General features: G+C 33.5%; 2 protein-coding genes across 5 annotated transcripts in view; one reads left to right on the forward strand and one right to left on the reverse strand.

Annotated features, from left to right (window-relative positions):
- LOC123531862 (CD109 antigen-like) overlaps window positions 1-16,863 on the forward strand; it is a 110,025-nt gene extending 93,162 nt beyond the window's left edge. For 2 of the 3 annotated variants that reach the window (XM_053518599.1, XM_053518600.1), the window contains 18 exons: window positions 1,184-1,262; window positions 1,713-1,830; window positions 2,166-2,279; window positions 2,548-2,649; window positions 5,875-6,130; window positions 6,866-7,042; window positions 7,673-7,754; window positions 8,286-8,442; window positions 8,699-8,776; window positions 9,322-9,511; window positions 10,022-10,227; window positions 11,563-11,709; window positions 11,946-12,041; window positions 13,109-13,218; window positions 13,554-13,713; window positions 14,332-14,443; window positions 14,950-15,035; window positions 16,779-16,863. In XM_053518599.1, the coding sequence (XP_053374574.1) occupies window positions 1,184-1,262; window positions 1,713-1,830; window positions 2,166-2,279; window positions 2,548-2,649; window positions 5,875-6,130; window positions 6,866-7,042; window positions 7,673-7,754; window positions 8,286-8,442; window positions 8,699-8,776; window positions 9,322-9,511; window positions 10,022-10,227; window positions 11,563-11,709; window positions 11,946-12,041; window positions 13,109-13,218; window positions 13,554-13,713; window positions 14,332-14,443; window positions 14,950-15,035 (2,270 nt within the window). In that variant the 3' untranslated portion in view covers window positions 16,779-16,863. The remainder of the gene's footprint in view (window positions 1-1,183; window positions 1,263-1,712; window positions 1,831-2,165; window positions 2,280-2,547; window positions 2,650-5,874; window positions 6,131-6,865; window positions 7,043-7,672; window positions 7,755-8,285; window positions 8,443-8,698; window positions 8,777-9,321; window positions 9,512-10,021; window positions 10,228-11,562; window positions 11,710-11,945; window positions 12,042-13,108; window positions 13,219-13,553; window positions 13,714-14,331; window positions 14,444-14,949; window positions 15,036-16,778) is intronic. The other variant, XM_053518596.1, reaches the window with a different exon arrangement.
- Window positions 16,864-20,101: 3,238 nt separating this feature from the next.
- LOC123532524 (beta-1,4-N-acetylgalactosaminyltransferase bre-4-like) overlaps window positions 20,102-25,101 on the reverse strand; it is a 35,207-nt gene continuing 30,207 nt past the window's right edge. Inside the window, exon 6 of one of the 2 annotated variants that reach the window (XM_045313980.2) lies at window positions 20,102-21,036. In XM_045313980.2, coding sequence (XP_045169915.2) covers window positions 20,880-21,036 — 157 coding nt within the window. In that variant the 3' untranslated portion in view covers window positions 20,102-20,879. The remainder of the gene's footprint in view (window positions 21,037-25,101) is intronic. The other variant, XM_045313979.2, reaches the window with a different exon arrangement.

Consider the following 25,101-nt stretch of genomic DNA (forward strand, 5'->3'; position numbering starts at 1 on the left):
CACTGTTGCAGCAGTATAACTGTGTGGTTTTATTTGTGAACAGAGTAAATTCTCGGAAAATAAAACAATACATATGTTTTCATATCTCGTTTTGGTTTCATTTATGTTAATCTAGTTTACCTGTGTATAATAGTAGTATATCATGTGTAAGGAAATAATCCTTGTTCAAAATAGTAGTTCTGAAATGTTTTAAAATTCAATTTGATATCAAATCGAAATGTGTATAATATGCAATGCTATATGCGATTTCTCTGGTTATAGACTTAAAATTTGAAGTTATCGAGCTGTAAGAAATCTATATCATTTTACATATATTATGTGATTTAATAATAAGTTTGTATGTAAAGTAATATACTTTGTCCTATAAATACCATATAACGTCAATTCAAAGATGACTGGTTAAATCTACTTTGTTGCGTTCTTTTGTTATTCAAAATACATGTACATTATTATAGTCAATCAACATTTCTGACAATTCCGCACGATAAACTTACTGTACTTTGTTTCAAGTACGATTTGATAGTTTAGCAAGTCATCAAATGTAGAAACCTTCATGTAACTTACAAAATATTGATAGCGAAATAGTAAGAAACACTTCCCAAAGCAATCGTTGTTTTTGTTGTTGCATTTTTGTAAATGCAAACTGTTATTTTCTATTCAGATACATTTCAAAACAAGCTTATGTTTATGTTACAGTCATATTTTAGACGGAAGTAGCGTGTCCACGCTGAAAAAAAATGCTTGAGTACAACTAAAATTTTTATAAAGTTCTTGGTACAGTCACAATACAATTAGTTATCATTTGACATATAAATGACAAATAAATGACTTCTTGCTTGAATAATACGCAAACAATATGGCATAACAGGAAATACCACTCTAACTTTAAAATTTTCGTTATGTATCAAGCAACTCACTAAGAATTAACATAAGAACTATTTTATGGACGACTTGTCACATTGTTTTCGCGACGTTACATCCTTCAGTGTTGTATAAGAACTATCAAAGTCTGATATTTGGCAAGACTATATTATTATATAATGCACATGATCTCATAGCAAGTTATTGCTTGTATTGGATAGATAAATTAATTTGTATGAATAAGGGGTGGTTTTGTTTACAGAAAAAAAAACAGTCCTTTCATACACTTTTAGTCTCATCATGATTTTCATTTCAATACCAGGTGGAAAACCTCTTCAGCAAGTGACGCATACCAGAGATTTTTTCCCGGAAACATGGTTGTGGACAAATATAACTGTAGGGTAAGCATATGGTCTGTTTAATAATAAAATGAGGATTTGGCATTGTTTTGTCTTAGAATTATTTAGTGTATATCTACATGAAACTCAGCTGCATAAGGATAGTATTCAGAAAGCCAAAATCCAACAATGCTGAACAGTAGAAAAAACATATTGTTTAAATTAGTAACTGTTCCGTCTGAATAAGGCCAGAGACCATATTAAAAGGTTACGTTGCTTTGATAAGGTCAATAATTTGACATTAGTACATTTTTTACACACAAAACATATAACTATTATCTGACTAATATGTCAAGAGGTTGGCTCTAAATTTTTCATTCTGTATTGTGATGTAACATTATCAATAATTTGTGAAAACTTTTATTATTATTATCATTGTGAAAGATAACTGGAATTCATGCAGGTTGTACATGAATCTTTTATCATTAATATGCTTATTTATGTAACCTTTAGCCCAAGCGGAAATTCTGTCCTAACAACAACTGTACCAGACACAATAACCTCATGGTATACAACTGCATTCTCTGTAAACCGACAAACTGGGTTGGGAATTACTGATGGTCCTTCTAAGGTATGCGATTTTGTTTCTAATCATTTTAAAATTTCTCGATATGTTTCGCGTTATAATTTCATGCATATGACCTTATTCATAGTCTAAACAAGTTGTCTAGATGAGTGACTTCAATAAAAGGATGTTACGCTTTAGATTTTTTGGAATAGTGCAAGATACAGACGAGCCTTCAAAATCCAGAACATTCAATCGTAAAATACATAATAAAGATACGTTCCAGCTTTTATTTTTTATTTCATTTTGATTAGGTTAACGTATTTGATGTGAAATGACATAATTTATTGTGTTCTTTTTTGCACTGAACCTTAACCTAAAAGGTATTATGTAATTTACAGTTCACAACGTTCCGACCATTTTTCATCAACCTAAATCTTCCCTATTCTGTTGTAAGAGGAGAAGAAGTTGTGCTGCAAGCAAATGTCTTCAACTACATGGGACAGGATCTAGATGTGAGATTTTAGAAATTAATATCAATTCTTTTCCAAGTATAGGTGCTTCGAAATATTAAATTTTCCTATATGTACATGTACTTCTGTCGCAGCACTTTTTATGTTATATTATCCGAGGTGGGATAAATATCTTATGGGAGAAATAAAGCTGCCTTTCTATTGTGTTGTACATACTTTCTATTTTTACTCATCTGTATAATAGGTCTAACATTTATTTGTCCAACTTTATGCAGGTCATTACTCTGATTTTTCTTTAAATTTAAAACAGGTCGTAGTGACATTGGAGAAGTCAGATGACTTTAAAGTAATTTTTAACGACACTTCCGGGCATGTTTCCTTCCGTTCAACTGAAGTTGTAAAGAATGTACACGTGAGTAACAAGGACTTCGGACACTGTCATATGCTTCTAGCCTACATTTTGAAGGCAAAATTTCCATTAAGTATTTAAACAATACCCAAATCATCTTGAGTCAATGATAAACCAATGTGTTAGTTAACTTATTACAGCAGAAACTGGTTTGTATCTGTTCCTATCAAGATGTTTTTCTTATTTTATCTAGGCCAGGGTATACTTTCTTGGAAAAATAAAATGTTTAATTTCCGTAAAAATGTAATGCCATCACTTTACAGAAGTTTTAAATATATGAATTCCAGTCGAATAAAGTGACAAAATCATTTTATTTAAGGAAAAAATAACATTTTAAGATTAAAATCCTATAAATAAATAAAAAATAGAACGCTATTTTTGCAAACAACCTGTACTTGATTTATCTATGCACTGTTCGTAATGTAAAGTTATTGATGCATTACATGTGTGAATAGGTATACATGTATAAGTGACCGGTCAGTTTTATTACAGTGCTTCAGGTAGTTATTTAAGTACATGTACATTTCTGTACAGTTCTGTTATAAGTGATGGCAGATAGTTGTGTGCAGCATAACATTAATACTAAGAAAAGGCAGTCATCTTATCAAGGCCTAGGGTTGGTTTTTGTTTGGGATAAGTACCAGTGGCACAGATAACATTAGAGCCGCGCCATGAGAAAACCAACAGGTGGAATGATATATAAATACGGCTAGACACTAAAAACAAACTAAAAGGTCCTGCCGAGTTTCAAGTGGATTTTTATGCAGTGACCTGGATACATTTTTATTACATGTTTAAGCCAAATGAGCCGTGCCATGAGAAAACAAACATAGTGTAATTGTGACCAGCATGGATCTAGTCCAAAATATTAGACGTGTACATGCTCATTTTACCTTCAACATTCATTATTTTATTATTTTACATTTTATTTTCAATCTGCATTGTAACGTCTAAAAGGGCCCTAATCAGTATAATGTAGCATTTTCTCACACGTGAAATATACGATATACGCATGTTTAAACAGTCCGGCCTACCGTTATTTATCATATTCTAATAATATATCGTTTAAATTTACCTTTAAAATCCCTCATATACAATATATGTCAATTGTGTACAGTTTTCAATACACATTCCGCCATTTTTCAAGCATATTCAGCAGGTTATAATATATTTAGAATCGACTTAGACGAAAATAATTTTCCACGGGAACTATTTGCCAATTGATCTAGAGGGAAAATATTTCGTCTAAAATTGATTCTCAAAATAAACTGTGTTTACACAACATTCGGAATAGACCGGCAATGTTGCACACCATAATACAGATACACGGCGATACATACAGTGGAAAGAAACAACTCGATATTTATATATGAAAAGTAACTTTTATTTTGTAATTATTCATATGTGCAGTTGAAAAAAGGATTATTTTCGGTGTAAGTAGTGTTCTTTCACTTCGGATTGGGTTATGTTGTTCATAATTTGAAGATTAGAGGCGACATGAAGTGTGTTCGCTTCTCACTACATGTTATAAATGGCGATCCGATAAGACCTGACATAACCGATAGACGTCAAAATGTTAAAATATGTTATGTCAGGTCTTATTGATAGGACTAGCATGGATCCAGACCAGCCTGCGCATCTGCGCAGACTAGTCAGGATCCATGTTGTTCGCTAACGGTTGGTCCGATTCCGATAGGCTTTGAAAGCGGACAGCATGGATCCTGACCAGACTGCTCAGGCTAGTCTGGAACCATGCTGGTCGCAAAGCCACTATGTTGGTTTTCTCATGGCATGGCTCATTTGGCTTAAACATGTAATAAAAATGTATCCAGGTGGCTGCACAAAAATCCACCTGAAACTCGGCTGGATCTTTTAGTTCGTTTTCACGTCTAGCCGTATTTATATATGTCATCTGCATAGAAAGCGACTTGACACATCACTTTCGTGGCATCACACTGAATGTGAAACCGTCACTGATATGACCTGCCATTAAGCTACTGTTCTTGACCTATGCATCACAGGCATATCAATCAGAAATGAAAAATATATAAGAAATACAAAACATAATAAAAACAAAATGGAAAACAAATTACATCCTCATCGCTAGTGACGTGCGCGTCGTGAGGGGGGGGGGGGGGGGGGGGGGGGCATGCAGAAAATTACCTGATGTGTTGCAAGTATGTTAAAGCACATATTTGTCAATCTACTGCAACAAACAACCAGGATAAGCCAATGAAAATTTTACCCAACGAATAATAATGAATTCACAGTATTTACTTCTTTCACTACTTTACATGTATAAAATGCCTATGTGTACCCTTTCAAACATTTGTATAGTATTTGAGTTATAAACAGATGTAAAAACATGTGCCTATCAATTTATTAAAAATGAATAGAAAAAGTATTGGTTACTTTACATTTGGGAACACACTGTAGTTATATTTTTATTTTAAAAGTACTGTTCCACCCCTTGCATCAACACAATAGTCACAGAAATTGTGTATAATTAATATCTACATATGCTGGCCAAATATGGTTTTGATGCACGGGTGGGAACAATGTTGTATAAGGCAAAACACTTTTTATATCTATATAACAGGGTACGTAATTCTATTTAGAACAAAAATCACTGTTGTATGAAACAAACATTGAAAATTTGACTTTAAGAAATAATCTCAAATATGTATTTTGATGGCATATGTAATTAAATACTTATTTCTTAGTAGTTTATTTTTCACTCTTGGAGTAGGCAAATTCATATAGAAAGTGTCCGAAGTCCTTTTACGTTCAACGATATGTAGCAATTGTCCGGAATATTTTAAATACACTTGATAATGAAAATGTCTTTTGTTTAAGACTAAAAGTTATATTAAAATGTAAAGTTGGAAGTAAAGTAATTGACAAGAAAATAACGTCACTACTTTACGACATTGAATATCTTTCCTTATTGTACAATAGTATGTACATTGGTAATAAAAAGCATATGGAACAGTAACATGTCTTATAAATTGACACTGATGTAATATATTATCAATACTGACGTCAAGCTTTTTCTAGTTCAGAAAAACTTAACCTTAATCAACATAGAATTCTCTCATATGCCCAAACTATTGCCATGTAACATTTATTCTGTTTTTTTTATCCAGTAAAGATGCATTGTTTGATTTTGCGTTTTGAATGCGTACAAACGTAACTTCTTCTGATATTTCTTTCATCTAATGTTTACAGATCGAAGCTGGACAGGCTGAATCTGTGTTTATACCTGTGGTAGCGGATATTATAGGTCTTGCGGAGATCATAGTGAAAGCACAAACACCATACTCAGCAGACAGAGTTAAGAGAACGTTAATTGTTGAGGCTGAGGGAACAACTATGCACTTCAACGTCCCGATGATAATGAATGAACACACATCTGTAGACATACCTCTAAGTTTCCCGCCAACATTTGTTGCTGACTCGCAAAAAATCCAAATATCTGCAATAGGTATACTTTACTATTAACAAAATTCAAACTATCTTTATATATTTTACACATCAGTACTATCAATTAATGTTTTACAAGGCTGACTGAGATTAAAAGGGACCAGTTAATGTTGTACACGGGTGATTGAGAATAATGTGGATCAGTCAAATTTATACAAAGGTGAACAAGAATATGTTTGAATAGTAAGTGTTGAGAATCACTTGGATCAGTTTATGATGTGCAAGGGCGATTAAAAGTGCCGTTGATCTGTTTTATTCATTACTGTAACAGTGAACATATAACCTAATAAAGTATCTGAATATTTTATCAATCCGAAACTCACATGACCATAAGAGCGTTGTTGTTAACAATGACTTTCAGGTTGTGTCATAGTTACCAGTAAATGCTAAATAGCAAGGCACATTGAAATCAATATGTCTGTTATGGAAAAAAACTTGAGTGTTTAAAATGTTTAACACATGCATGACAACTTTTTGTGTCATAAGTACATGCAACAGATTTCATATCAGTAAATCATATTGCCGTCAGTGTTCATACTTTTCGAACTAAGCCAAGAAACGTTTGCTAAGTACTTTGTAAACACGCGTAAAATATTGCCTCATACAACATACAAAAGAATTAATATTCTCCCTAGTCATTTTATTGAGGACATTGGATGATTGTTGAACTATGTTTCCTAGATGAAATGTCTGTAGTTGTATTTTAATTTCTAGATACATAATGTCCAATTTACAGGTGATACAATGGGTCCCACCATAAAGAATCTGAAGAGTTTATTACGAATGCCAACTGGTTGTGGCGAGCAGACAATGACAAGTCTTGCACCTGATGTGTTTGTCTACAATTATCTACGCAAAACCAACAAACTGACACAAGATATTGCGGATATGGCATTAGAATATATGTATAAAGGTAACATAAAATTATGTTAACCGCAGTAGTTTATATAACTATTGAATATATATAGTATACCATTACATACTATATCATTTCATGAATTATTTAGATTATTTTTCTACATTTGAATTATTAGATCTCATATTCATTTAATTGTAATGACCGTATCTTTTATTTAAACGGGTTTGGAAACGGTATAGATTCTGTCATATGAGATAAATACGTGCAGTGTATAAGTATCGGCCTTCTGTCAAACTTCCTAGTAAATATAACAAAAGGAAGTAGATTCAGTGCATGTTTTAAAATCATTCAATCATTTTGTGGCTTATGCCTACGCTTTGAACTGATGAAACTAATGTAATCAAAATATCACATTTTCCCAGTATATTGCTATTGATTTTATAAAATAAAATCTTAATTTGGTTAGTTTGTCCATTGGTTAAAATCTATTTCATTGACATTTCTCCTTTACAGGTTGAGTAGAAAGCGTTAACTGTCCTGAGTTGGACAAAACCTTTCATAGTAAACAAAAGGTTAGAAAGGAAATATATTTGCAAGTTCAATACTTCTAAAGTCTGTGAATTATAACTTATTATGAAATGTAATGCTTTGTATTAATGTACATATGATTTTATAATAATGAAGGTTATCAGCGCGAGCTGACATTCCAGCGATACGACGGATCTTTTAGCATTTGGGGTCAAAGTGATCGTCAGGGAAGCATGTGGTAAGTTGCAGCTAGTTTAAAGAAATGCATAAAGAAAACAGAATTAAACATCGGTTAGATAATATCACTTTTTGATAGTTTTTACTGTTGTCTTCATCATGAAAATATTTCACTATGATAAATGATTTAAACGCCATGTCACCGCATTTTGACGGCATAAACACGAAACATAATAATTATGATAAAAGTGCGGTGTTCAAAAACTAACATAATGTTTGTGAGCAGTATAGAACAAATAGAACTGTTACTACAAATGTCGTCATCAGGTTTTAATCAAACTCTAAATAAACTGTGAACCGTATATGACCTGGTGAAAATTCATTACTTTCATAGTATTCTCTCAAGTATACATCATGCAAAGGTATTACTTTACAAAAAATATTTAGAACGATTATTGTATTCTCTGAATTATATTTATGGTAAAATGTTTTAATACACGAAATGTATACACTATTTGTGTAATGGCTTTGTAACTTTTGTAAACATATGAATGTGTCACAGTATTAACTAGTCGAAAATCTTTCATTCTAGGCTGACAGCATTTGTGCTGAAGTCGTTCCATCAAGCAAGAGAGCATGTTTATGTATCGGACTCGGTACTCAGACGCGCGGCAACGTGGATTCTCCGGTATCAAAACTACGACGGTTCATTTCAGTCGAAGGGTAGCGTACATAGCACATCTCTACGGGTGAGTAACCCTGTGATTTCCCAAATCTAATAATATTACTGTTGAAGTACAATAAGAACCTTACGTTTAAATATTGATTAACATTGTGCTTGCCCACTTGCTTGCTAGTTTCATTGGTTGATTGCCTGAACATGTGTTTACTGGAATGTTAAATAACCTAACTATCTTAAAAGATACAGAATATTTGAATGAAAATTCAGTCTCTCTTACTTACCAATAGTTCCATTCAGTTTTACATATTAATCATCTATTGCAGGGAGGATCTAGCTCTGGATACAGTCTCACTGCATTCGTGTTGATTGCCCTTACAGAAGCTGAAACTACACTTAATCATGTAATACAAACTATTATTTTACTGTTGTTTGACCGATAATTTCTTCTTTAAGTGAGAGTGATATACTTCTACTACTACTATTTCTGCTACCTCTGCTATTACTACTACTACTGACCTCAAGTATACACACTTGGGTTTAATGTCTGACCTCGAGTAAACACAGTTGGGAGTAAACACAGTTGGGTTTAACACATTGGGGTTAACTCACTGAGCCCAGGTAAACGCAATGTGGATAAATCTCTAACATATTTTTTGTAACTGCCTTCACCTACCGTCGACATAAATATTGATACCAGCTACTGGTAAAAACACTTATATCGAATCCTTAAAACAACTGAATTCACACATTTCATATGAGTTTTACAAGAAAAATATAATCTATTGCTTTCTCGAATATTTTGACCTTTATACAATAGTGGTTTTTCAGTAATAACGTTCAATAGAATTAGTCTTATATCTGTATCGTCATCATTTAAAAACTGTACACAAAATAGTTTCTTTGTACAAATTAATAAAAACCATACAACTAACATTTGATCTTCCAGCATATACAGTATTATAACTACGCATCTAAAGTATCGAGGGCAAGGACGTATTTAGAGAATGCAGTACGCAGTGACAGAATTACAGATGCTTATGATCTCGCTATAGTCAGCTATGCTTTGAGTAAATCTGGAAGCATATATGCTTATAAAACGTACACAAAACTGGACAAACTTGCAGTTAAGACAGGAGGTATTTAATTATTTGTGTTTGTTTTTGATCGGTTTAACGTAGAAACGTCATATGTATGGGTCACATGGCGACTTTCCAGCTTTACTAGTGGAAGAAGACCCAAGTGTTCCTCCGTGCATTTTTTCATCACGGACGGGCCCTTGAGGGGAACCACCGACCTTCCGTTAGCCAGCTGGATGGCTTCCTCACACGAAGAAGTCAAGTGAGGCTCAAACCCACACCGGTGATTTTTATAATATATATTTTATTGCCGATGTTTGTTCATACGTATACGCAAAGCAACAAAGAGACTTTATCTATATTACATTCATACTGGACAGTACAAGACCTCCTGCTTAATTACCAATCGTGTTGCAGACTAAGTCCTAAACATATTTCTTAAAGAATTGTATCAATGTTGAACGGTTACCAAAATACAGTGAGACAAGTGTGAATCACGCACGATATTGATCCAAATATTGTCTCTGTAACATAAATATCGATTGACATAATTTTTATCTACTGTTACAGACGGCAAAATGTTCTGGAACTCTACGACAAGACCTCACTTCAGAAGTTGGGAATATAATTACTACCAGAGTCCTCCATTGGAAATCGAAGTTGCCTCGTATGCCTTATTGTACCTTATTGACAGCAGACAACTTCAGACTGGCTTCCCCATTCTACAGTGGCTGGTATCTCAACGTAACTCTAAGGGAGGTTTCAGATCTACTCAGGTTGGTTTCTGCATGTATTCATTGCTTAATTAGGCAGTTTAAAAAATAAATGAGTCATATTATTTGTAGATTTTTATTGCACACTTTGTATTGTAAGCGTGTAATTGTATCCGCTCAGAAATATAATCATTACTAGCTTTTTTAATTACCTCAAGTGATTAAATGTTTTATTGTAACTGAGATATATTACGCATGTATATACGTGTGTATCACGCCATTGACACATGATATAATACCCCAATCAGTCACATTATACTGGCATCTGACATATCTGTCCAGGAACTATTCTCTTAATAATCAGCACATCAATAGCATGTGCACGTCTTTGGTAGGATGAAGCCAGAGAGCGAATCAACGACATCTTGCACACGAAACGGGTGTCTACTCTTTATTGTCAGTCGGCCAAGACCCAAAACTTGATAGTCGTTGATCAGAAAAAAGACAAAATGTTGAACTGTATAACGATAATATACTATCCGGAAAACTTTTAAGAGTGGATGTCGGTCTGGCAATATGTCTGTATTTTAAAAACGGCCCTATGTAATGAATGCAATTAAGCCTTATATTAGCATTGTTGAAAGCGAAATATAAGTGAAATATCTGATTACAAATCTTATCTTTTATTGCATGAAATAATAAATATTTTGCATGTTTTTTTGAACATGCTACTGTATTTGTTGTTACATACCGAGTAAAATGTCAAACAGTGGAGTTGATATACCCCACCCACCACACCAGAAGAAATATACTTTAATATATATATAAATTTAAGAACTTTTAGTCATTTATAAAGAAACATAGTCGTCATGTTTGCAACAAATGAAACAAAATAAATTTATTATTAAATATAAAAATTTAAATGTTTGCATTCTAATACCAGTCGGCTTAATTATGGATTGAGGTTCATTTTCGGGCAATTTGCATATTGGCTCTTTACCAGTGGGGTAAAAAGTACAAAAGTAGTAAAAAGCTGCAGAAAACGCAAAATGTTTAGGACATTGTAAAAAGCCTATCGGGAAGCAATTCCAAAAGCATATGTCTTCATCAAGCTGATAGACAATTCAGAATTGGCTGAATGGATTTTGCCAAAAATTATCATACAAATGAGTAAAAGTCATCAAATTACCTATAATTTGAATGATTTCGATTAATATGTTTGAAAGTTTTGATCTATTTTCAGGTAGTTATTGCTGTATTGATTAAATAAGTATTATAATGCTCCCTATTGGGTGTATTTTATTTTACTTCACTTACGCATATTGCAAAACATGCCTGATGCTCTAGATAGAATTTACTTAATTGAAACATTTGCGAATAATAATCAAATATTTGTAGGACACGGTCCTTGGACTCCAAGCAATGTCAGAGTATGGGTCTATATTCAAGGGTAATTTAGATCTGACAATTGATGTAGAATCTGGCAGTTTCCACAAACAAATTCATATCGGGCAAAACGAGGCCATGGTTCTGAAACTGTTAGACGTAAGTTTTGTCCTTCAACTTATATTCTTTAGGTGTTTGAATTTCGACTTTATTTGAATATGTTTGTTCGATTTTGAAGTAGTTGTCAAAATCACATGTTCATTATATAAAATGTATTCTCATTGATAATAAACTGCCGTAACCTTATTTTAGTTCATGAAAATAAAATGACTGTTTCAAGATTTATTTAGAAATTCATGACTTAATTATTTTAAATGATTTTTATGGATCTTTAGATACCGAACACTGCACTTGCACGTAGCAACAACAGTTTCAGTCATCCGCCAGCAGTTTCTCTAAAGGGACACGGCACTGGTTCAGCATTAGTTCAGGTGAGTATCCCTATAGAGACTCGGCTCTGGTTCGGCATTATTTCAGGTTCGGCATTACTTCAGGTATGTATTCCTGAAGGAACTTGGCTTTGGCTCAGGTAAGTACCTTAAGGGAAACGACGTCACTTGTTCGGCATTACTTCAGGTAAGTGTCCCTGAAGGGACACTGCACTGATTTGATATAACTACAGGTAAGTGCCCCTGAAGGGACACGGCACTCTTTCGGCATTACTTCAAGTGAGTTTCTCTGAAGGCAAACAGCTCCGGCTCGGCATTAATTCAAGAGAGTATCCCAACAGGGAAAGGTATTTGTGAAAATCAACTGAAGACACAATGCTAGTTGCGACTAAATGTTTAATTTGTTAGAAGTTAATTTTTTAGGCGAGAGTGAACGGTTTCTTCTATATTCTTTAAGATTTTATAGGCACTGTATTTATGTATTTGTATGTATAACATAAGCAATTCTGTCGCAAGAGCAGTGCTATTCATTCATAATTATTTTAGTTTGTTTTCTTCTAATCTATATCTGAGCAGCAAGAAATAAAGATACAGTTTAGGGTTTGAAATTTATGTTGGTTGTCTTTAAGTTTTTTCGGTCTTATACTTGCGAGAAATAAACTACACTTTATGCCCCCGTCGTTAAACATAGGGAGGGTGCATATAGTATTACACCTGTCTGTGTGTACGTGCTTACGTCAATACGAGAGTCCCTAAATGTGCCGCTCTATATCTTAGATTTACATTATTGGGAAACAACCAATTTTTCAAGAAAACACGTTGTATGCTACATCCAGACCCTAACTTAAAGGTAAAGGTCACAAATAGAGGTCAAGAATTTAAGATTATTTTTCTTGGCCGCTCGACACATTTATTTTATTTATTCTAGACGAGATTGGATAAAAGCTTGACTTTCATCGAAGCAGGATGGCCTCGTTGTAAGTTGTTTGATGATGCTCAGTCACAATGTTGAAACTGGAAATGCATTTATTTAAATTTTCTGTAGGTGTCATTGTCTTTCAGCTATTCAATTTAGAAACGGAAAATACAGTCGGTTTTCAATTTTGTAGGTATCAGTGTCATTCAATGTAGAGACGGAAGTCTCTCTTCCCGCATTCAACATAACAACAACCATTGTGAGAGAAACATTGCGCTCCATTGTACTACAAACATGCGCAAGGTATGTAAATCGTTTAAAATGTTTGTTACAGTTGGCAATAGCCTGATGGTAACGCGGAATAGTTATAGTTTTACGTGTTTCTCTACCATATTCGTATATGCATTTAAACAGACATCAAGGTTAAGTAATACTGGTTTTGTTGTGGATGGAAAACTCAAATAATCAACAGAAATGCCTGGCAATAATCAAGTATGTAAGGAATTTTAGCTGAAACTGAAATATGTTCTAGCGAGTTTCGATCTTAATGTGTATTGCAAAATTACCGAAAACTACAAATCGGTTAATCGGTTAAACAATTAGCTGACGATAATACCAATTTTGTGTAATCGTTACAGGTACCTACCACAGAGATTTGTCAATCCTGGAATGGCGGTAATTGAGATAGATCTCCCCTCAGGATTCTCAGCAGATCTCGAAAGCCCGAACACAAAACTAGATCATGCTAGACAGTCTGAAATAAGGGACGAAAAGACTGTCGTTCTCTACTACGACCAGGTATGTTGTCTTTTTTCTTGAAAAAAAATCAAAATTTGCTTTAATACATTCACCGCCTCGGTAGCCTAATGGTAGAGCGTCCGCTTCGAGAGCGGGAGGTCGTGGGTTCGATCCCCGGCCGCGTCATACCAAAGACGTAAAAAATAATACTAGCAGCTTCCTCGCTTGGCGCTCAGCATTAAGGGGATAGTGCTAGGACTGGTCAACCCGGTGTCAGTATAATGTGACTGGGTGGGATATCATGCCACGTGTCTATGGCTTGATAATTCAGTGAGGCAGCACTATAAAGTTGGGCACTGTGCTCACTGCTACAAGTTGACACCGTCGTTTATATGACTGAAAAATTGTTGAAAAGACGTTAAACCCCAACACACAAACACGCACACGCACACGCACACATTTGCCATTCAATTTCAAACGTACATAAAGTAACATTTTCAGAATAATTTTTACGAGGATTTTGATTTCGATTGCGGTGCATTGAATTTGGTAGAACTATAAAACATTTCAATTACACAATGTCCTCTTACTGCCATTGCCTAGACTTTAACAGAGTTCATAACTGACTTATTTATATATAAATATGTACATGTATATAATTTTCATTACTCCTTTCAGATATTGCCCAACGTATATCCACAAACATGTGCTACCCTTGAAATGATCAGGACAGATCTTGTTGCCAAAACCAAACCTGCTGCCATTCGGGTATTTGACTACTATCAGCCAGGTATTATTGCACATTTAGTCTATATCTGTATTCATTAATTAAAGCTATCAATTTAGTTATCTTCTTAATATAAGAAATTAAAATCTAGATTTAAGGCATCGAAACATAAAGCGTTTAACTACATTCTCATAATGCTTTCATATTTAATTTCTGTGTATAAATAAAGACATACTGTTTTTTACACTATAATATTTTATCATAAGATATTTACTATCAATGTGAAAAGGCCTCATTGAATGTATTTTATTTGATAAAACATAACAACAATCTGATTAAACAATTAAATACCACGTAGTAACAGCCATTAGTTAAAACATCTGCCACTTGGATAAGCGGTTAAGTTGTGGGTTCCCTCGTATGGTAGGATATCATATTGAAAGTGTTGCATTATAAGAACGTGGCTTTTCTCTGCTGTTCATTACCATTGTTTTAGTAATTGTGGCTAAGTTTTCAGAATATGTAGGTTACATTTAATATCACTGCTGTTTCGAACTAATTTGTTCCAGACAACCGTGCTCTGATGTTCTTCGAATCTGCTCTTTTGAAGGATTCATCATATTGTGATATTTGTAGCACATGTGGTTGTCCATAGGTAGGTTAATTCTACATAGGAAGAATTTAAAACGCAACAGCTGTGAATAACACCCATCTAAAGAGATGAAATGTATTGTTATATTTCATGGATTAGTATTATATACTTTTCTCAATTTGCTTACATGTCATTAACAAAGAATGTTTACATGCCTGTTTGCTTTAGAAGACTGTCAATGCAGAACTGAAAAAAAACACAAAATGACACAAAATTTATTGATATCCCAGTTAACGCCAATATATGCCAAAATTTAGTTTATACCTCAGTACCCGATTATAATATATAGCACAGCGTATTAACTTGAACGTAGGCATAACAAAGAGTTTCCTAGGCATTTCATCATATTTTGAGAATGAAAATAAATTTTGAAATTTACAGGAAACTTTTGTTAACTTCTGAACTATATCTAATTTCGCATAGGCGGCGTTTTCTTTGATCTTGCGTATGTTAAACAGTAACAACATTAATACTACAAAATCTGTGCTGTATTTTACAACGTTACGATATATATCAACCAGAAATCTTATAGAGTTCATTAGAAAATCTGTTGCGATATTATCAGCACAGTAAACTGTTCCAAATATCGCAACACTTTCTCTGTGAGGTCCTATCAAGGGAGTATAATTTTTCCTTTCAAGAAAGATTATTTAAGCTCCAATTTAGTTCACAGAGAAAGAATTGTCACAACACCTACATTTATAAAGTAAAAGAATAAATACTAGAAACTTCAAACTTGTAGTTATTGCAAATTCAGAAATCATGAAATATATGAAATTCTGAGATTTCTCAAATGTTTTTTCTTGAGTTTTTTTTTACAAACAAAACAACAAGTTACAATTGTTTTGCCATGAAAGCAAAGATTTAAAACCAATGCGAATCTGTTGGATCTTATCTGGGGAACACATTTTCTAAACAGAAGTTTTTGTTCAGTCAGCGAGGCGCGAAAATCAAAAGAGTAAAAACTCAATAATAAACAAATTTAAATGAAAATAATATATGAATTTTAAGTCAAATATGCAAAATAGTTATATAGTAATCTCGTGTTTACAGGATTATACAAGTAGGGTAATCTCAGATTTTCTCAGCACATTTCTGTACATATTATGTGCAGAGAAAAATACTCATGAACTTACTTGATATATCTGTAAACATCGGAAACTATATCTAAAATTAATTCATTAGAACATGGTACTTCGAAATTGATATCAGAAATTCACGCATGACTGAGGCTAAAACTATGCTGTAGAAATTATCCAAAACAGATATAAATTCATTTCATTTCCATCAAAAACAAAACCAGATATTCTCAAAACGTTTTAACAGAACGTCAAAAGTCTAAAAAGTAACCCCGGCTGAATGTTTGAGGGTAATGCTATTATGAACGTCAAGTCAATTTCGCTTAAAGTGTTAAAGGTTAAGTCGAAGACTATTCGGTCTCGAAAAATCTGCAGAAAAGACAAATAAAACAAACAGCTGTTTAACTTATAAGAAAGCATTTAGAATCGTTGTAGTTTCCTTAGACGCTACTTCCCACAAAATGAATAACGCAGTTTCGTTATAAAGACAAGAAGTATAAATTTCACTCCCTTATTTATCAGCATAACATGCTTTGATACCGTTTGCAGGTAAATCATTCTTTCACATGTTTTTGTAATTGCACAAAAAAGTTCTTCAGAAGTTCTTAAACTCCTAAAATATATAAACTACTAGTATATTTTATCTTATATTTTATCTTATTTCCAGATGCACACCATTCATGAGACACTATTACAGCCATCTTTAAATTGTACACTTTAAAATATGTACACAATAAATTACATCAGAGAAACGATTTATTGACTTTTTCCTCGATATCCAATTGTTTGATCTGTTTTAGGTAGGGCTCCAAAATAGTCTCCTAAAGGTTCAACAAATGCCAGTATTGACTGAAGATGTGCCTTGGGTATTTTCTGATTAGGTTTGCCTACCATTTGACATGTATGATAAGACCGGCAATTTTGGGAAACACATAAGATTTTAGATAAGGCCAATATTTTGAAATTTTGTGGTACATTTTATTTGCACCATCATGACCTTTGTTTGTTTGTTTGTTTGTTTCGGGTTTAACGCCGTTTTTCAACAGTATTTCAGTCATGTAACGGCGGGCAGTTAACCTAACCAGTATTCCTGGATTCTGTACCAGTACAAACCTGTTCTCCGCAAGTAACTGTCAACTTCCCCACATGAATCAGAGGTGGAGGACTAATGATTTCAGACACAATGTCGTTTATCAAGTAGTCACGGAGAACAAACGCCCCGCCCGAGGATCGAACTCGCGACCCCGAGATCCGTGGACCAACGCTCTTACCTACTGAGCTAAGCGGGCGGGCTACCATCATGACCTAACATAGGCGTTTCATGAGCCAGGGTTAGAATTTCTTGACGATATAATTTAGGACTACAATTTGATAGTTTGTTGTCCATTCAACATCAGCAGGGACATTACATGACCGCCATGTTATATCCAATGTTTAACAAAATAGCAGACAGGAGCCTATAAAGCTTCTTCCTCACTAACAGCCTTTTGAAATTGTAGGATAATTGTGTTGTTTCTGAATAAGATGTGACATTGACACATATTCATCATTGAAAATGATCTGCGATGGTATTCGAATCTTGCATTTGGCCAGACATATTAGCAGAAACAGACTAATTTGTTTAATAATTAAATGTGTCAATAATGGTTTACGACATATGAGCCGCGCCATGGGAAAATCAACATAGTGGCTTTGCGACCAGCATGGATCCAGACCAGCCTGCGCATCCACGCAGTCTGGTCAGGATCCATGCTGTTCGCTAACAGTTTCTCTAATTGCAGTAGGCTTTAAAAGCGAACAGCATGGATCCTGACCAGACTGCGCGGATGCGCAGGCTGGTCTGGATCCATGCTGGTCGCAAACCCACTATGTTGGTTTTCTCATGGCATGGCTCATATCTATGTTTAAGGTATTGGGCCCCTAATAGTAATTTTTAAAAATGGCATCCATAATAAGTCTTGAAATAAGTAAAAACTTACTAGAAAAAAGGAAAAGATGGGAAAATAAATGTTCGCCCCAGTGGGGCTTGCACCTACCCCCCCCCCCCAACACACCCCTCTGAAAATTGCAGTCAAAGTAGGTTATGGTAGGAATTAAATACGCTTCAGAAAGGAGATACTCTATTACGGGTCCAATACCTTAACACAAGATCACTCTCAATGACATTTCAGCCATAGAATGGGTAACAGCGCACGAGATGTAAATGTAAGGAGTTTCCTGCTCAACTGGATCAAGATTTTGATCCAGTTAGTTCTGTCAGTTACAAGTGGATTTACTACCACCTTATTTCCAGCTAGGTCATTTCTTAACAGTAAACTGACACCTTTAAATGGTAATTCATCTGTAACACCCAAACTCACAGAGCAAGTAACCAAATCTGAGGTTGAATAAATATTACGGAGCGCTACAGAAATAAAGCCACACTCCACCTCTTGAATAAGTACATTTTAACGAAAAGTCTTCTCAGAACAAGACTGGACATCAGCGCGAAGAAGATCCTCAGAATTTCCGGTATTATGTAAGATTTGATAGGGACAGACTGGGCAGAATCATCATTAAGTGACAGCGAACAAGTAGATATAAATGGCTCAGAAATGTTCATGATAGAAGCATAATTGTAGTCCTTGACCGCAACGACAGTAACAGTACCAGTATAAACTTGCTGTTTAGATCTAAAAGAGGTACCTGTAAAGCCTATTGGGTTTATGCTTCCTCTTAAGATTGAGTAGACATTCAGAGAAAATGTGCTTAGTTTTCTTGGAATAACTGCTGGTAGTTAAGAGAGAAGGCTTACTTGTAAATTCATATTATTGAAAATCTGTATTAAAATTTTTATCAGATAAGAACCTAGAAGAATTTTGTGAAAGAGGGTTTCTTGATGAAAATGTTTGTCTTGTTGCATGAAACGTTATGAGATAAAGTATAATCATCAACTAATCTTGAAGCCTCTAATAAATGTTCAGTATATATTTAATATAAATGTTCCATCCAATACACCTTTTAAATTCTTCAGTTAACAATACCTACCTTAGCTAATCATAACTAGTTCCTATATTTTTATGTATATCACCTTAAATAACAGTACTTTAACTCTGCCAAATTCAGCATTGGCCTGCTCTAAATCCTTCATACAATTTCGGAACAAGCTCATAAGCTTTTCAAGATTAATTCTGTGACAACATTCTATTTTTAGCTGTAATGTGTGTACATTTCAAGAGCTTTGCAAGTGAGAACACTGTATTAGAAGACGCCATTCTTCCTGGGCTATAAACTTTTTTCGCTACTTTTTCAAACTGCACGAAACATGTATCAACTTTCTTGATTTGTTTGGTGACGTCATAATCAAAATAATGAAAGACGGCTTCATTTTTCTATTAACCTGTTCTAACATTTTTATTTCTAATTCAAATTGCGCTCGTTTTCTCTCCCTTTCTTTTTCTTCTCTCTCCCGATCTCTGTTTAAATTTCTAGCTTTTTCTCCTCTAACTGCAGTCTTTCTTCTCCCTCTTTATATCTCAACTTCATTTGTATTTCTTTGGATTTTAAAACAGACTGGGTTTCAACAATATGTGTTTAAGGAGATGAATAAAAAATGTCTTCATCTATAAAGTGTTAATTAACTCTTTTCTTTATTTCTTTTTCAGCATGGATGACTTTACTTAGGAAATGTTAAAATGCTTAGCAAGGAAAATTAATTAGATTTCGTAGCTAACATCTCTTAGGATCGCTAAGTCACAAATTTATCAGTATTAAACGACATATTGATAGCTGCTGATGTGAGTACCTATAAATCGAAATTAAGGTTTTTTTATACAAAATAATTTGCAAAGTATAGCTGAAAAGTATCAAAATATGAATTCAAAAATAGCAGTCAATGTTCGACTCGGACGAGCCTCCAATTTGTGTTATGTCTAATTGTTTTGTTTTTTTTACTTAAGGTAGCAAAAAAAAAAGAAGTATCTTTAAAGAAGATACACGGCCGTATTAGCCAATGCATGCTCTCTGCACTTTTACATATGATCGAGTATCTGTAAAGCAATACAAAATGTAGTTTTTAAAGTAAGTTCTTCATGTTTTTATGTAGAACATATTGTACAAAACACATATTTTACATCATGATTATAATAATCTTAATTTAGGAAAGGGCTGAAAAATGGGGGACGAAATGAGCAATTTGAAATCGTCAAGTCAAGTGATACCAAATGACAAAAATGTGTACGAGTTGACTAGGGGACACGAGTTTACAGTAAAACTGTTCACTTATCCTTAACACAATACGGTATGATTGTTGTATTATCATAAGCTCATGGGATGTATACATCAATGGTAAGAAAATCATCAAATTGATAAATACAAATAAATGATTATACCTGCTATAACATCGTTTTGACTTGAATAACGCGAAACCATTTCTAGATTTAAAGTGAATTGGTAGTGATGAAAGTGTTTAAAATGGTGATGAACGGGTATGTTTGTTTACGTAGTTTGAACATCGTATTCATGGCTGACAATTGACAATTCATATCGAAATAATCCATACAAACTTTGAAAATAGACACTTCCGTGGTGTGAAAAATGTACAAATATTGAACGTTTAAAGTATCCATGGTAAAAGCGTAACTACATAAAGTTTCGTCGTAATACATGAATTCCTGTAATCGTGAAATAATGACGACACAATTGGCCGCCTCATGCTGAGCATCATCCAACATGGACAGATTCACACATGTCTTCTGCAAATGTAACTTCAGTTACCTTTTAATACTTCCTATGCTTGCTCGTTTCTGACTTGACCTGTATGATTATTTAGTCCAATTAAAATCCATGTATACAAAGGTCTTAATTCATAACTTATCTTCGTATATTTCAAGTTACTCAATCCATCTGATAGATACCTTTGTTTTCTCGTTTTATAAAGTTTATCACTGAAATTGAAAAATAATGAAAAACTCATTAACAAATTTAAAAAGAGGCATAATTATATAATAATTTAAAAAGTCATAAACAAATCAGAAATAAATTGTTTGTCTAGCATGTTATTTAAATTGAAAATTTCTTTCATGTATCATTAATTTCTAAATTGCAAAATGTGTTAAAAAGTGTGATTCCAAATATATGAAGTTGTACGATCGAAAACATAAGACAAAGTAGTGGTACATGTATCTTGTATTTGGCTTTAGGAGAATACTTGTTGATAAAGCAATATGAAGAATGTGGTAATTGAGCTCGGAAGTAACATTTATTTTCAGCCAGTCATAAAAAACTGGGTCTTAATGTAATACAAATGTTCAATAATTGACAAACAGCGGCAACATCTATGGTAACTAAGTGTATCGTTTTTAAGAACTCTGATACAAATACAGATATCAGTCAGACGAGGTGTCCCTCCAGGAATTATTTAATATTTAGATAGGAAGAGTTTTAGATAGGAGATTTTAATAGGCAAAGTGCTCTATATACTTCCCAACTGAACACACTGAAGGTCAAAAAGTCATCTTCCTAAGATTTAACATTTGTTCATTCTTTGACTTTTACCTGCTTTTGGTAAAGTCACAAAATACACTAAGATGTCAAGAATATACAATCTAGTGGTAAATTTATGTGGAAAAAATATGATGACAAACATAAAATCATGTCACTGTTGTGTCCTGTCTAAAAAAAGCTGTAATTTTTTTTTAATACTTGACAATTCCTAATAAATCAATCAAAATATACCTCTCTGTAAATTTTATTTACTCGTTTCTATAAAATAACATTTTGTAGTTGAAACAATGTTACTACTAACAGGGTATATTGAATCTTTAAAAATGTATTTTTATTATTTTTTAATTCTTGCGAAAGATAAAATGCGGTTGACCATTTCATATATAAGAACAATATTGAATAATGCTGCTAGCTCGAACCAAGAAGAACCTTACACATAAAGTAAAACAGTGATTTTTCTTGCCTTATTTATTCCGTCACATTTGGCTTTTTTTCAAACAAAGTACATTGAAAACATTGTGTATGTTTAAGTAAAGCATTAGTTTATAATTATTAGTTTTGAAGTAATCTTGATTCCCAAAACTATGTTTTGTGTAATATAAAAAATAAACGTAAATAAAATAAATCATGTTCAGATTTCATGATAGAAGCCTGTGTAGGATAAAACACTGTAGACAGAAAGTATTTTACACTTTCAATTTTTGGACTTCAAAATATGCAATGCACTGTGGAGCGAAAAATAAACAAGGATAAATATCCAACAGAGAAAGCCATGCTCCAAAGTTACGACTGTGTAAATAAAAGTTGCAGAGACGGAACATCAAGGAAGACTTTCAAGGACCTGATGAATTAGGCCAGAAGACAGATATATCGAAGTAGTTCTTTAATGGTGTGATTTAATGTATACCTATCGTAGAGTCCTCTGCTTGTTCTGTCAGGAAAGTGCTATGACGTCAAAGGGTAAAAGGGTTGAACACTAAACATGCAGAGTGTTTCAAAACAGTTGGGTCATAACCTCTTTTGATATAACATTTAACAACTTTACCAATTACAGTGGGAAATTGCCAAGCACACATCTTACGAACTATGTAAACAATATCCCTATATAAAACGGACCTTATACTTCTTGCAGAAGTGTCTTTAAATTACAGTTCGATTTAAACAAATAAGTCTGAATAACGATAGTAAAAATTAGAAATTTCTTTAAGTGATTTGTAATAAGGGTAGCCTGGCTGGAATAGCTTATCATTAATATATTGTATACGTTCATTGAAATCCTCAAAATGACTAAACGCTATGAATATCTGAATTTACGAAAAATATATATCCCATAAGATGTTGCCTGTGATACATGGATAAAAATACAATAGTAATATTAAAATCATCTCTCTTTTCATAAATTTTGGTATATATCAAATTGTCTTAAATAGGGAGATGTAAATCTAGAAATGAAACAGTATTATCCAAATTGCTGTTTTATGCACACTTTGCTTGTAACATGTCCATAAAGTATAATTTTAAACAATGTAACCAGTTGAAAAAGCCTTATCAAAATTAGGTATGAGAAATGTAGCATTATCCCTGGCAAATGTCTTTGAATTAAGGCAGTTATTTCATCATTTATTAAATAAAATGGTACTTTGGTATTCAGAGTAGAGAAATCACATGACTGAAGACAACTGGTAATCATTTGAGCCGTGCCATGATAAAACCAACATAGTCTGGTCAGGATCCATGCTGTTCGCAAAGCCACTATGTTGGTGTTTTCCCATGGCGCGGCTCATTTATTTTAAACTTATCTAGGATTTCGTAGAGATTTTTAATGGACCAACTCAGTGCTCCTGAGCTTTCATATACTTTGTCGCAATATTTTTTTTCATTCCTTTTTAACATCAGTATTTCCTGATCATCTACATTGTGTATGTAATTACAAATAAATTAGAGACTTCAATAAAGAGTTTATTGATCAAATGTGATTATTATGTTGTTCAACAGAAGTTCGTTTCGAACCCCTTTAATATAATGTAGGCGTCAAATTATAATATTGTTGGCCTGCATTTTTGCTGGAACCAAATCTTACCCAGAATGTAGTTTCCTTTTCAAGCAAATTAATTTGGATTTAAGTGATAGTAGGTGTTCATTTATTTTAAAACGATTTTATATCTTGACAATGTTAAATGATATTCGTTTCAAAGCTGTTAAAGTTTTGACATCTGAAAGAATTCTGTGTTTATGTTATTTAATGAAAACAAGGGGGCCAAGATGGCCCTAGGTTGCTTACCTGAGAAACACATCATAACAGTGAAAACATGTTTGACCTAGTGATTTTATGGAAACAAATATTCTGACCAATTTTATTAAGATTGGACAAAAATCGTGGTCTCTCAAGTGTAAACAAGTAATATTTTCAATTTGACCTAGTGACCCAGTTTGTAAGCCAATATGACCTACATTCAAACTTGAGCTAGATTGGATAAAGGCAATCATTCTGACCAAATTTCAACCTCAATTGAAAATACAGCCTCTATCCCATACAAAACATTTTCCATTGATTTGTCCCAGCGACCTAGGTTTTGACTCCAGATGACCCATATTCAAACCTGACCTTCATTTTATTGAGACTATCATTCTGACCAAATTTCATAAAGTTCAATTGAAAAATACAGTCTCTATTACATACACATCGTTTTTCTTTCATTTGATCTAGTTTTTGACTCCAGATGACCCATATTCTAAACTTTTATCAAGGCTATAATTCTGACCAAATTGTATGAATATCAAGTGTACGATGCGGCCCCTATTACATACACAGGTTTTTTTATTTGACCTAGTGACCTAGTTTTTGTAACCAGATAACCCATATTCAAACCTGACCTAGATTTTATCGAGGCAATCAATCTGACTAAAATCCATGAAGATCAATTGAATAATACAGCCTCTATCGCATACACAAGGTTTTCCTTTGATTTGACCTAGTCATCTAGTTTCTGAGCCCAGATGACCCATTTTCAAACTTTGCCTAGATTTTACCAAGGTAATCATTCTAAAAAAAGTTTATGTAGATCAGTTGAAAAATTACAGCCTCTATCACATACACAAGGTTTATATTTTATTTGACCTAGTGACCTAGTTTTTGAACCCAGATGAACTATTTTCAAACTTGGCCTAGATTTTATCAAAGTAATTATTCTGATAAAATTTCATGTAGATCAGTTGAAAACTATCGCATACACAAGCTACATGTTGACAGACGACAGACACCAGATTGCAGACGACGGTCGCATGACTACCAGCGATCACAATACCTTACCTTTACTCAGGCGAACTAAAATGACGAATACGCTTGTCTTTAATTATATCAAAATGACCAGTGATATCATGACCTGCAACTCAACAGCAAAATTTTATTTTTTGACTTTCACAGTGATTATGTTTGATTTGTATATGTTCAGATCGACATTTTTGTGTTTAAGAACGATTATATTAATTTAGCGGTATTAGCAGTG

The sequence above is a fragment of the Mercenaria mercenaria genome, chromosome 11, assembly GCF_021730395.1.
Source record: "Mercenaria mercenaria strain notata chromosome 11, MADL_Memer_1, whole genome shotgun sequence".
NCBI lineage: Eukaryota > Metazoa > Mollusca > Bivalvia > Venerida > Veneridae > Mercenaria > Mercenaria mercenaria.